This window comes from Mus musculus, chromosome 10 (assembly GCF_000001635.26).
Source record: "Mus musculus strain C57BL/6J chromosome 10, GRCm38.p6 C57BL/6J".
Classification (NCBI taxonomy): domain Eukaryota; kingdom Metazoa; phylum Chordata; class Mammalia; order Rodentia; family Muridae; genus Mus; species Mus musculus.
Window position 1 is genome coordinate 128,880,335 of NC_000076.6, and position 13,937 is coordinate 128,894,271.

General features: G+C 50.3%; 1 protein-coding gene across 1 annotated transcript; it reads right to left on the minus strand.

The window, feature by feature from the left end:
* Positions 1-189: 189 nt before the first annotated feature.
* Gdf11 (growth differentiation factor 11) lies at positions 190-11,384 on the minus strand. Its single transcript, NM_010272.2, has 3 exons — positions 10,913-11,384; positions 5,814-6,211; positions 190-5,152 (listed from the first exon to the last, which is right to left on the minus strand). Exons 1-3 carry the CDS (start codon positions 11,349-11,351, stop codon positions 4,772-4,774), a joined length of 1,218 nt encoding a protein of 405 aa, NP_034402.1. The 5' UTR covers positions 11,352-11,384; the 3' UTR covers positions 190-4,771.
* Positions 11,385-13,937: the final 2,553 nt, after the last annotated feature.

A 13,937-nucleotide genomic window follows, 5' to 3' on the forward strand; every position in this document is an offset into this window, starting at 1 on the left:
TGATTTTGTTTCCCTGGCCTGCCTCAAACTCAGATCCACTTGCATGTGTCTGTTGGTGAGATTAAAGGTGTGGACCACTGCACTTAGATTTTCCCAAATGAGTTATGATGGTGCTTTTCAAATGTGTAGGGGTCTTCTTTTCTTTCTCCTCTCCCTCTCCCTCTCCCTCTCCCTCTCCTCTCCTCTCCCTCTCCCTCTCCCTCTCCTCTCTCTCCTTTCTCTTCTTTTAATAGCCCTTTGTTCCATCTTTCCAGTTGTTCATATATTGGTCAGAAGTTCTTCTAACTCCTACTGAGCCCTCTTCTGTCTCATTGTAGTCACTCCTCAGCAGTGTGAACAGCTTAGAAGATCTACATGTTTTCATTTTGTTTGACTTCTCTCTCTGGGACCCAGGTACCAAGATGCCCCTCTTTACCACCCAGTCTGTAAGCTGCAGCTGGAACTATACTCCTCAGCTGTAAATCTCCTTTTTATGGTTTTTCTAGGACTAATTTTTTTTCCTGTCATCACCCTAAAGTGCTTGTTTGCTCTGCCAGCTTGAGTCTTTGAGACTTGTTGTCAGACATGAAATAAGGAGGAGGGAATTTGGATAGTTGAGACAGGATAGCTTTTTTCTAAACCATTTTATATGAGGCCTCTGACAGACAATGGCACTTGTTTTCTGATTGTTAATCCCTTCAAAATTAAACTTTTTTTTTTAAACAATTTCTCTTCCTGAGGCAAGGTCTCTTTGTAGCCCAGGCTGGCCTCAAATGTAGCTGAGGATGGCCTTAAATTTCTGGATTTTGTTTCTGCCACCCTCGTGCTGGGATTACAGGCCCGTGACAGCATGCCTGGTTTTTGGTGGTGGGCAGAAATTCCATGTATGCTAGGCAAGTACTCTTACCAGTTCTGCTACGTCCACATCCCTAACCTCTATCTTGTTCTTCTCTTCAAAGACATTGGAAAAGGTTCCATACTATACCAGCCCTTTGAATCCAAGTTGCTTCTCAACTTTCTCACTTTCCGTGGTATAAATTCAGTTTTCTACATTTATCTTTTAACAACAGATTACATTAGATTAAAACATAATATTGTATGATAGCTATTTAGGTTTGATTCCTTGTTCTACCTAACAACCTCTGAATTCTCACTGGACAAATTACTTGATTGCTCTGTGGCTTTCTAGACTCTATCAGTAGTAACCCTATTGCTATGAAAACTGAGTGGCACATCACAGCACACATCCCTATGTAGTTCTCATAGTCTTTTTGTGGCTTCGATTGAGGTCGAGGATAAGTGGGGACATCCCTCCAACATACTCTGGCAAATAGGTTCTAGCCTGAGGATGGGGGTGGGGTGGTGAGTGGAGAAATCTGGGCCTTTCTATGTACAAGTTCACTGCTTATGTGGTTGGGCTTTTTTCTGAGATGCCCAGGTGCCTCTTAGGCTTGCTGCTAGGAAAGCTTTGGTAGAACTAATGGCACAGAGAAGGCCTGGTGATACATTGAATCCTGTGACTCAAGATTTCTTGCTACCCCTGGCTCTGCCTTGTGAGTTGTGCTGTAGGCATATGGGAAGCTTTTTTTTTTTTTTTTTTTTTCCTCATAGTGGACTCTGTTTGAAACATTTAACTACAATGGGGAGCTACCAGTTTGATTTTGGTAATACGGTTGAGGCACCCCAGATTAGAGTGCTATAAAATAAAACTCTGGCTGGATCATTTCAATGTGTAGACTTTTCATTTCGTGGGGGCTGTGTTCTTGTAGTCTTTGGGACTTTGTTATACCCAGCTCTGTGAGTTCTAAACACCCTGTTTCACAACCTCAGTCCATCCTGCAGCTCCAAGTCCTGGCCATTACCCCCACGCCTGACTGCTCCTCATCTCAGTCCTTTGACTTTAGAGCCAGCCTCCTGAGCTCTTGGACTCCCTGGTATGGACGTGGCGCTCGGTAGGGGGGAAGAGCTCACCATGGAACTATTGAACTCTTTGACTGCTTTTATTTTTCTTTTTTCAGGTTCAAGTGCTGGATTGTGTCATGTGACCGTCCCAAAACTCAGAGCACCCTTTGGCCATCTTTGCCCTCTGTCACATAACTTGAAAACTGCCTGATGGCCTTTTTGCAATGGTTCCTTCCTGGAAACCTTGATTTCATTGAAGAAGTCCCTTTCCTGGCATTCCAGTTCCCCTGTCAGCCCATACTCCTCAGACACCCTTAACAAACAAAGGCAATCACACACATGATGTAACAAATACACAAAGTAAAGAATTACACTAATAATATGTTCAGAGGAGCACTGGCCAGTCCACACAGGTAGTGTGGGAAGAGGTGCCAGCGCTGGGCCATATCCTCAAGCCTCTTAGGGGATAGAAAAGACCAGGAAACGGGGGGCTTAACTCAGGTGTATATTCATAAGACAACCCCTTCCCCCATACTTGGTATTAATAAAGAGGCAATAATTGAAGTGTAATGCCCCAGCTCTCTAAACTATGGAGAAATTTACCTGATACCTAATTGTCCAACCCTTACCCTTTCCAAGATCAAGAGGCATTTGACTTTGGAGGCAAGAAAGCAATCCTCTTTGCTTTTCTGTTCCTCTCCTACACCAAGATAGCATGATTGATGTTGATGGTCAAATGTGTCTTGTTCTTTAAGATGGGGTAGGAAAAAAAAAAAAAAAAAAAGGATGAGGAATGGCCAGAGAGGAGAGGCTTGGGACTAGCTGCTACTAATGGGAAGTGGGTGGAAAGGCTTAAGAACCCTTGTCTGTTCCTCTCATCTCCTTTCCTCACTATGAGAATAGGAGTTAGGGCTAAGGATAGTCACATACCTTTGTCCTTTCTATGGTCTGGCCCAAGTGAGAGAAACGTGCTCTTAGGAAGTATAGACCTTCCCGGTCAGGCTTCAGTTCAGTCCTGTTTCTACCAGACCATAACTGCTGGTTCTATTAGTAATCATTTGCTGTGATCTCCCCTTCTCCCCCCCATCCTCTTAAGACTCTTGTCTAGAGCCAAGAGGCCACTGCTGAGGTATGGTTAGGGTGTGGAGATTTTTAATTCCTTGGCTTCAGGCATTGTCCAGCTGAGAAGCAGAGGGGTACTTGTACTCTGAAGCCTGTGACTCCTTTAAGCCTCACATCTCTTCACCACCGTTGTGCCCTGGTTATCTAGTTCCACAGCGAGAGGTATTTTATGTCCATAAAGTGCCCGTGGTAAGTGCTCAGAATTCATCTCTTGGCTGTGGCGGGTGCTGCTGCTTCTCGTTCCATCAAGGGGAAGAAACTGAGGCACAGTGAGTCCAGAGGAAGCGGGGTCAGGATTGTGGGAGGAATGAATGGGTGACTTGAAGTGGCAACTAATATCTTGCCTGCTTCCCAAGCCTTCCAAACCAAGGAGTCTCCACCCTCTCCCGTCCTCTGCTGTCACTGGCCTTGTCACATGCCTTTCCCTATTGTACTGTCCCCTTGTGCATCCAGGTACTGCTATATTCCAAAAATAAGGTAAAAATTATAGACACTCTGCTCCCTTGTTCTCCCTTCTTCCACCCTGAGCTTTGGGTTAGGGGGACTAAAATGCCCCCCTTCAGAATCCCTTCCACCTTGGTCTGCTGGCTGTATTCCCTAGCCTAGAGCAGTGATTTGGATTCAAATGCCCCGTAACCTTCAGCCTCTTTACTATTTTCTTGACCCTTAACCCTTCCCAGACCTGGGGGACTCTGGGATTTCTAATTTTTATTGACCTGAAGATAGAGGCTGAGAGCAGGGGCATTCCACAGGCTCTTTGGTCTCTTGGCTGAGGGGAATTTGGGGATAAGTAGGCTATATACCCTCTGGCTAAATAATGCCACGAATAAGGTAGGCCTGAGGGGTAGTTTAGTAGCTCTCATAGATCCCGGATGTTGAGGTCACCCCCCACCCCACCCCCAGCTTTAAAGTCTGAACTTCTGTTTCCATGACCACTCAGTTCAACCCGTTTGCCTCGAGAACGTTGGTCAGGGTGATTATGGGTTAGAAACCTCCATGTGTCAGCCCTCTTGCCCTTTACCCCCATTCCCAACCCTGGAGGCTTAATACAAGTGCTTAAGTAGATTGGTATTGGGGAAGAGCAGGGTTTGGGGAATAAGGGACCAATGGGGCACAGTGGGCAAGGTCCCTCCCATTCCAGTAAAGCCAAATACCAAAAAACAAAAAGTCACAATAAATAAATAAATTAAAAAAAAAACCCTCCCAGGTCCTTACTTTGCCCCATCCTCGGTCCACTTCCGGCTGCTACTGGAAGGAGAGAGGGAAAAAGCTAAGAATGGACTCTGACTTACTCCTACTGAGTTGTCAGGGGAACTCCCCCAAACTATACCAAGCCTCTCACCTTGCTGTGGAAAAACAGGCTTGGGGCAGGGCTCTCTGCTTACTCCCATTTCAATCTCTCTACTTGTCTGCTTAGTCTCTAATCTTTTTGCCTCTCTGTTCCTTTGCTTTCTCAGTGTTCTGTCTGTCCTCTTGTCTCTATCCATCCATCTTCTTCCTCTGTCCCTACATCTGTCTTCTTGCCAAACCTTCTCACCTGCAAATCTCAGATACATCCCACCCTGACTGCCCTTCTCTTCTCCCAACCCCTCCCCCCTCCATCCCCACCTGCCTCCCTCTGTTGTATTGCACACTGCTTGGTCAGGGAACAAGGTGTGATGTTCATGGGAAGAGGTGGGGGAGGAGCACTCTAGGGCTTGAGGAATGGGGACCAGGGCTGGGGTTCTTGGGGTAGGGTCTGAGGGAGGCATCCACTGTAGCCCACAACTTAGGAGCAGCCACATCGATCCACCACCATGCCAGGGATCTTGCCGTAGATAATCTGCTGCTTGTCATTGAAGTAGAGCATGTTGATTGGGGACATCTTGGTAGGGGTGCAGCAGGGCCCAGCAGAGCCTCTTGGGTTGGCCTGTTGCACCAAGTGGGTGTGTGGATACTTTTGCATGAACATGTATTCGCACTGGCCGGAGCAGTAGTTGGCCTTGTAGCGCTTAGGTGCGATGATCCAGTCCCAGCCAAAAGCCTCAAAGTCCACTGTGAGAGGATATCGGCAGCAGCGGGACTCACTCGAGTGTTCATCGCAGTCCAGGCCTAGGTTCCGCCGGGACCTTTTCGTGTTCTCTAGGACTCGAAGCTCCATGAAAGGATGCTGAGGGTCAGGGAGAGGGGAAAGAGATGTGACATGACCCTCAACAATGTCTCTTACCTCTTACTTTCCTACATCTCAACAGGGGATTTCCTGAACATTTCCTGATCTCAACAGGAGCATCAGACCAGAAACCATAACCTCTTGGCTTGTTTACGGCTCCCACCCAGACATTGTGAGCACTTCTCTTGACATCTAGACGTCTCTCCTGCTCACTTTCCCTAATTCTTCCTTTTCTGGCAATGTGACCTCATCGGGTTCTTGGCCCAGCGCCTTGTCAAGGGCCAGGTTCTGTTTTGTTTTGAGATGGGCTCTCATGTCGCTCAGGTTGACCTCAGATTTGCTATGTAGCAAAGGTAACGGTCTAGAGCTCCTGGCCCTCCTGTCTGGCCTCCCTACTGCGAGGATTAGATAACACCACGCCCAAGGGTCAGCTTTGTGTTCCCACGGATCTCCCACTAACTGATACCTTCACCCCAAATCCAGTTTTAGTTTTCAGCTGTCATCTGGCTTAAATCCCTGAAAAGTGATAGTTGCTACCCCACCTCCTCTGAAATTAGTTCCTGGCCCCAACCACCACATTCCTGATCTACTTTTTCTAACTCCCATCTCTTGGGGACAGGTTATACATATCCTCCACCACCACTTCAGGCCCCCTGCTCACCAGCCCCTCAGCTCCTGGCCCCAGGGAGGTGACAGCCAGGTCTGTGCCGCTGGGATCAAAGGCGTTGATCTCGATTCCCCAGTTGCTCTGTGGCTGGCGAAACCAGCTGTGTAGCACTTGCTTGAAGTCGATGCTCTGCCAGTGGCCGGAACGTGAGTGTAGCTCAATCTTTAGTGAACGGATACGGATGTGACGCCGGCCTCCACCCCCTCCCCCTGCGGTCCCTTCCCCAGTTAGGGGTTTCAGTCGTAAGATCTGCAGGTAGACTGTGGCTGGGCGGGGCACAGGCCGAAGGTACACCCACAGTTGGGCCTTCAGTACCTTGGTGAACATCACCTTGGGGCTGAAGTGGAAATGACAGCAGAGAGGGCTGCCATCTGTCTGCACTGCAGGGTCCGCTGATAAGAGAGAAGGGGGCACAACATCAGAAAAGGGTATCTGTGGAGGGAGGGGTTCAGCAGCCCCGGTGGCTTTAGCAGATTCTTCTCAGCCTGCTTTCCAATTCCTCTTTACCCTTCTGTGCCTGTATTGTTGGCTATTATGTCTCTGGTACCTAAAATTGTCTCATCACTAGGATGATGAGTCTGTTAGGCCTTACTGATCTATACTATCCCCTATAACATTTCTCCTAGCACAAAGGATCCCTCTGCTAAGATAGCTGTGGAGTCTACCTCCATCTGAGGCCTTCCCTGCCCCAGTGCTTCTCAGCTGGTCTCTAATGCTCTTTGCTGCACCTGCTGTCCTCAAGCTACCTTACCCGGTTCATCTAATGAGCAGGTGGAGCCTGGCAGCCCACTCCCCTGAAAAAGCAAAGGAGGCATCAGAGGAAATAACCCAGGGTCCTGAGAGATGGGTTTATAAAGTAAGTCAGAGCAGATCCAGGCTCCTGATTCCCAGTAGCACGCCCTTCAGAATGGAGCTACCAAGCATTTCCTGTGATTCTGACTCCCCATTCTGCGTCCTCTGCTGCTTCCTCACTGCCAGCGGAGACACTCAGCTTCTGAGGAAGGGAAAGTTCAGAGTGTCCTTCTTGCCCAGAGTATCAGAAACCATATTCAACACATTGCGTCAACTATAAGCAGCCATCTCTCCTCCCTTGACCTCCCTTTGTTTGCTTAATGCAGTGCCTCTAACTTTACAAAGTTAACGTCCCAACTTTACATTTTAGCCACTTTCCATGGTTCAAGATCCTAAGGAGTCTCCAGGAAGGTTCTCAGTGTGTCCATTTGCTTTCCTTAAGCTCTTCTCAGCCTTTGTTTTGAGACATGGGTTTGTTAAGTGTCTCTGACTGTCCCTATATAGCCCATGCTAGTCTCAGCTCATAGCAGTTCTCCTGTCTCATCTTCCCAGGTGTTGAGATTACAGCATGTACCACTATGCCCAGCTTTTCCTGACCTCTTTAAGTGGGTTAGAGATGCCCTAAATTGTTCATTCTCTAGATAGGAAGAATCTGGAATGAGGTTGTTCCAGAGCCGTGTAAGTAATGGTGAAGTCCAGGTCCCTGTCGTCACACCCAAGTATTACCATCTGCATAACCATGCCATGGAGAACGCTCTCCATCACCCCAGGAAGAGGACTCCTCTGAGTGTGACGAGGAACAAAGTATGTACTGACTACTCAGAACAGGACACACCATGTCCTCCCGCAGCATCCAAGATCCCAGTGTTCTGACACTTACTCATGTAAGGTAGAATACGGATGAGGAATGGAAATGCAGAGATTAGGATGTGACAGTAAGCCTAGATGCACACTGCATCTGATTGCAGCACAGCTGTGCGTGTGAGCGCGTGTATGCACATACTCATGTGCGTGTTACTGGGGAGCAAACCTTGGGCCTCACACCTGCTAGGCAAGAACCCCACCCCTGAGCTTCATTCTCTTTCTCCTAATTTTGAGACAGGGTTGCCCAAGGCTGGCCTTGTACTCTGTACTTCAGGAAGGCTTTGGACTTCATAAATTCCTGCTTCAGGCTCCTGAGTAGTCGGGATTACATGCTGGTACCACCAGGTCCAGCTGAATTATCTGTTTTTTTGTCATTAGATACTCATCTCTGTGAGGGTTGATGTCCTGAGAATATTTTATCACCATTGTAGTTTCTCTGTGGCTCCCATCATGTCAAGCAGTGAATACATGTTGAATGGCAGGTTCTTCCCAGACTCTTCTGGCAACAATGAAAGGTTTAACCATGTGCCTGGGTTGTTGCCTGGTACTTAACCTTAGCCACTATACTTCTGAGGGACATACAAATAATTCTGTGCATTAAATAACATGAAAAATAATAATAGTTTCCCAATAAATGTTCATTTTATAAACTAAACATCCCACTTAAGGCTGAGACAGGGTCATGGGATATCCTTCTTAAGTCTGCTTCCTTCGGACAAGGGTTCCTCTACTGCTGCCCCAGGGAATCCACATATACATCTGTGTATCTGCAGTCATGTTTCTAGGGGACAAGATGTAAGGAAAGGAAGAGGTTGAAGATGATAAGATAAGAATGAAGAGACAGAATGAAGACAGGTTAGACCAAGACCAGCAGAGGAACGGAACAAGTAGATCACAGTAATGGGAGCAAATGTTTGGGAAATGGAAACACTGGGTAGACTGGACTGGAGTGGGTAAGGTAAGAGGGCAAAGGTGGGACCCTCGTGGGGTAAAGAAGAGATGGAAAGGTGCAGAAGAAGGAACAAAGAAGCAGGTAAAGCTATGGAGCTCTGGTGGGGAGGGGAAGGGGCCACATCTGTGTTGGATTGATTTGGTTGGTGGCAGGCAGCAGGTCAGGTTTAGGAGGCGGTGCTGGTGGGGGAGAGAGGTCACTGCACTATTTTCAGCAAAGGCCCAACCCCCTCTCTGCCTACAGCCTCCACCCCACCACACACCCTCTCCCAACTCAGGCTGGATGGCCCAGGGGCAGGAGGTTGGGCGAGAGGGCAGGGGCCTCTTAGCGTGCACAGGAGAGACAAACTGAGGGGCAGGGCTTGGCTCCTAGAAGAGCAGGGGGCTGGGTTCCCAGGGATGAAGGCTGGGGTGGGAGAGTGAGAGGGTAGAGGGAACTAGGGCAGGCCGAACAGCCTAGGAAAGGTGGGGGCTGGGGTCCGGGGTTGGCTGGGGGAGGGGAGGCAGGGGGAGGGGAGCAGAGGCCATCTCTGCTGACAAACACCTCCCCCGATTAGCAGAGCACAAGTCTCTTATTAAAGCGGGTCCCTGGGGATTAGACTATAAAAGTCTCTTTTTCCTTTTCCCCCCTCTCCTCTCTCCCTCCCCTCCCCTCTACTCCCCCTCCCTCTCTTAAGGTCGCAGCTAGACTCTTAAAGGGGAAGTACAATACCTGGTTTGAAACCCAGTTCCTGGGTTACCTAAGTCCTGGAGTGGCACTAAAATGGAAGTCAGGGTGAGACCCAACTTCATCTACTGGTACAATCCCACCCCCAGGCTTAATGGCTACTGCCCAATTTGTGCATTCAGAGTCCCTTCACTTCCTGCTGCTCTCCACTACCAGAGTTAATTCTGGACTCAAGCCTTCTGGTTACAGGAGGCTAGGGATAGTGAAGGCAATGGGAAGCCTGCAGCTGGGTCACTCACCCTGGAAATACACACTTTACATCACACAGAGCAGAGTATCTTTTCTCTATATATCCTGCATCTTCCAGAAAATTTTGTCATTCATTATTTCCCTACAACTGTTTTCTAGAATCTTTTCCCTATCCCTGCCCTTAGTCAATCAAAGACTGACCCTGGTTTCCAAAAGTAGAAGCAATAAGAACAAGGGAGCCTGAGAACCCAAGATCAGATCTCTGTGCACACACACACACACACACACACACACACACACTCACACACATACACATACACATACACACGAGAGAGAGAGAGAGAGAGAGAGAGAGAGAGAGAGAGAGAGAGAGAGAGAGAGAGAGAGAGAGAGAGTTTCCTGACTCTGAGTTTTCTTTACAATCCTAACCAAGTTGGAGTTGAATTCTGCAGAAACTGGGTGGCAAGTGCCAGGCTCTCAACCTTCCAAATGCACACCTGGGTTCCTGTACCTCTACCATGGGGGTGGGCCACTAGGATTTCCCGCAACCCCCAGCTTTTTATGACCCATCTGCCAATAAACCAGCCCCCCCTTCTGTTCAGAGCCATAAAACCAAAGGAGGGGGGGCTTGCCAAACCACTAGGGAATAGAGAAAGCCTGGTTCCCTGGAGTTGGGGGGGGGGGGGACTACAGTCAGTGGGGGAGGGGAAAGGGAGTCACCTGACCCTAGGGAGAGAAGGCAGTGGGGGCGGTAGTATTGGCCTGGATTTTCCAGGCCATAAAATTTCAAAGCCGCTCCTGTCTATCAGAGTGTTCATCCTCCGTTTGGCCAGGGGCTCGGATGCCTGGGTTCTCCCATCCCCCTCATCTAGTTCTTTCTCCCTGGGTCTTCTTTGGCTCCAGCTGTGGGTAGGACAGGGAGTGAGCACGCTAAGATGAGAGTAACCAAATGATACTCGTTAAGTGGCAAGCGCAGTGGAGTTGAGTTATTTGAGCTCTTTCGGTACCAGGAAGGAACAGCTCTTCTAGGTCCTAGGGGATACCCAGTGCGAGATCAGGTGCAGAAAGGAGAGGTGTCAGCTGAGTTGCTGAGACGTACACCGGGTTTGGGTCCTATGCCATGGCCTTAGAGGAACACTTAGTTTTTCCGAAAGCCGGTGGGCGCCTTCCGGAGCACCGGGCAAGGAGTTGATGCTGGTGCCAGAGCAGTGGGAAGATGGCACTGCGGCCCAGCTGAGACTGCACGGGTCACGGAAGCTCCCCACCTAACGCTCCAGAAAAGTCACTGTAGGGTGCCAGTTTCTAGGACTACTTCAACTTGAATCTTTTTCTCACAAGGGATGGAAAGCAATAGCTCACAACCTGCCTGGTTTGGCCCCCCTCCCCCAACGCGCCATCCTCCACCCCCCCACCCTAGAACGGGGCGTGCACTCAACTCCGCTGCCCATCTTCTCCGCTCAAAAAGTTGTGTGGAGTGGCCCGGCTCCCCAATCCGTCAAGTTTTCGCAGAAAGGGCTTCCGGGTCCTTCCCGGACTGCACCGCACCGCGCGCACCCCGCAGCCCACTTACTCTCCTGGGCCATGCTTATGACCGTCTCGGTGGTAGCGTGGTACTCGTCCTCTTCCAAGAAGTCCTCAGGCTGCAGCGCGTCGCCTTGGAAGTCGTGCAGATCCAGGATCTGCTGCAGCGGCGGCGCCTTGGGCAGCAGCTGCTTCACTACCTCCCGGCTGATGTTGGGCGCCTCCTTGAGCCGCAGTTTGCTCAGGATCTGCGACTTGATGCTCTCTAGGCGCAGCTCGCGGCTGTGCTGCCGCCACACGCACACGGGGCAGCCGTCCGGCTCCGGCGGAGCGGACGGGGCCGGCCGGCTCGAGCGCTCCCCCCCGACCCCGGCCGCCGCCGCCGCTGCCGCCGCCGCCGCCGCGGGGCCCTCGGCCGCCTCCCCCCGGGGCCGCAGCTCCAGGGCGAGGAGCAGGAAGCCCAGCAGCAGCGGGGCCGCGAGCACCATGCTGCAGGGGAGGGGAGGACTGGGGGGCGGGGACGCCGGAGTCCCGCGGGGAGGGGGCGGAGGGAAGAGGGAGGAGGAGGGGGTCCGGGCGGCGCGGGATTGGGGGCTGCCCGGCCGAGGGGGGGCCGGGGGCCGGGGGCGGCGGGCGCACGGGCGGGGCGGGCGGGCGGCCGGGGCGGGCAGCTGGGGGGGCCCAAGCCCGGGCCGGGCCCTTTATAGCCCCGGCCCCCGTGTCGTCAGCGGCCGCGATTGGCTGCGGAGCCAACAAAAGAGGTAGCGCTGTCATCCGAGGCGAGAGAGGGAGCCGGAGAGAACCGAGGAAAAGAGAGAGAGAGAGAGAGAGAGAGAGAGAGAGAGAGAGAGAGAGAACACGAGCGAGCACGGGTCCAGAGAAAGATGAAGAGACCGAAAGATGAGGGGGAGGGGGGGAGAGGCCGTGAGGGACCGAGTCAGAGAGATCGGGGACAGACGGAGCGGTGGGTAGGGGTTGGGGGTGGGGGAAGAGGCAGATCCAAAGATACCCAGATAGGAAGGGAAGAGGGAGAGACAAAAGAGAGAAAAGAAGTCACAGAAGGGAGAGACTTAGCTAGAGAGCAAGAGCGAAGACTGAAGACGACCAGAAAAACTAGTGGGACAGTTAAGAGTGGAGAGAGTCAAAGACAAAGGTAGAGCGCAAAGAGGGGTGGCTAACCGAATTCTACGGAGTCGAACAGGAGAGAGCAGGAGAGGTGGGCAAGAGAACGGATGGGTCAGAGGGAGCTGATGGTACCCTGCGCAAGAGGGAGAGGCAGAGACAGGGGATACCTTGGAGGTAGCAACCCCTGAGGAGGCAGGTGCAGAGAAAAGACCAGGGGAGGAAGTAACACACACAAGTCAGCCTTGGTTGGAGCGCAAAGAGACACCCAAGGGGAAGAGGTGGAGATGTGAAGAATAGCCTCAGCTACCAGAGGTAGCCCAGGATGTTTAAAGAACCCATAAAATGGAACATCAGGCTGATTTATCACAGGGATGAAGGCGGTCAGGAGAGGAAGAGGCCAGGGACAAGCTGAGAAGTTGACAAGTACTGAGCCCGGAAGAAAACTATCTAGGAGGCCTGTGATCTTGAGATTGAGGTTTAATAGAACAAAGAGAGTGATCGTGATCGGGCTGGAAAGGGTGGGAGCCATGAGGGGAAGAGCCAGATGAGGGATGAGGTAGGGCTTGAAAGTGGTGCTTGGCGAGGAATCTGGACCCTCTCTCTGGGTTCCTAGCTACGTCTTTGTGTTTGTAAGGTCTTACATGTCTGAGAAAGCTTGAAGTTTTAGGCGTAAGGGTAAGAGCAGGGTCTATACTCAGATGTCTAATGTGGAGATAGCAAACCCCAAGGGGAGCCACTCTGGAATGGGACCAGCCATGGTCTTCAGGTGTGGTCCTAAGCGCAGCCAGACAGCTCAGTACACGAGGAAGACAGTGTACAGGTGTGCTCAGCCACTACTGCTGGTTCCCTCTTCCCAGGTCTCTGTTTCTCTTTTTCCCCCTCTTCCCCTCCCCTAAACCCTTTCTTCTCCTTTTCCTCTATCCTCTGAGACAGAGTCTCAGATGCATCCCAGGCTGGCCTCAAACTCAGTTATCCTCCTGCCTCAGCCTCCAGAGAGCTCTCTGTATAAGCATGCCTTGACCCATGTCTCTGAAGATCCCTTGGCAAACTGAAAATGTTAGGGGGTTGAGATTTGCTCTTCCAGTGTCTCGCGCAGTGTTCACTGAACAAAATGTATAAATGTCAGTAGGAAGGCCCTGTCTCAAAAAAATATATAGATAAATGTAAAATGTATAGACCTCACTATTGGGATTCTTGGACCAAGTAGAAGGTTTTTGGTTTCCTCTCTGGAATTAAACCCTAATTAAAATATATATATATATATGTTAAAGTTAGTTAGGCATAAACAAAAGAACAGAATTGGGTTTGGGAGCTGGAGTGGAATGAGGGTAACTATTGGGGTTCAGCTGTGAGGGAGAAGCAGGGTAGGTGAGAAGCTCTGAATACATGACCTATTCCTATTTAGAACAGGGACTTAGGGATGGAGAGATGGCTCAGCAGTTAAGAGCACTGACTGCTCTTCCAGAGGTCCTGAGTTCAAATCCCAGCAACTACATGGTGACTTACAACCATCTGTAAAGAGATCTGATGCCCTCTTCTGGTGTGTCTGAAGACAGCTACAGTGTACTTATATATAATAAACATAATAAATATTAAAAAAGAAAAAAGAAGAAGAACAGGGACTGAATGGAACACAATCCAGAAACTTCTCATTACTCCCTTGCTTTGGACCAAAACATGGGAGTGTCGATAACTTACCAAGTTTTTCTCTCCCTCTCTCTGTGTTCTCTTCCCTGTACCTTGAATTGGGTGTGGGGTGAGGTAGAACCAAGGGGCTGTGCATACAAAGCAAGAACTCTTCCACTGAGCAATCATCAAGTTTCTTTATCTATAAATGGAGACCATAATTTCTACCTTCAACTAGTTGTGAGGATTACCTCGGAGCCGGCCAAGAGTGTCAGGGAGTCAGGGCTTCTTCTTCAGGATCCTCTTTTGTCCCTTTCTGATCC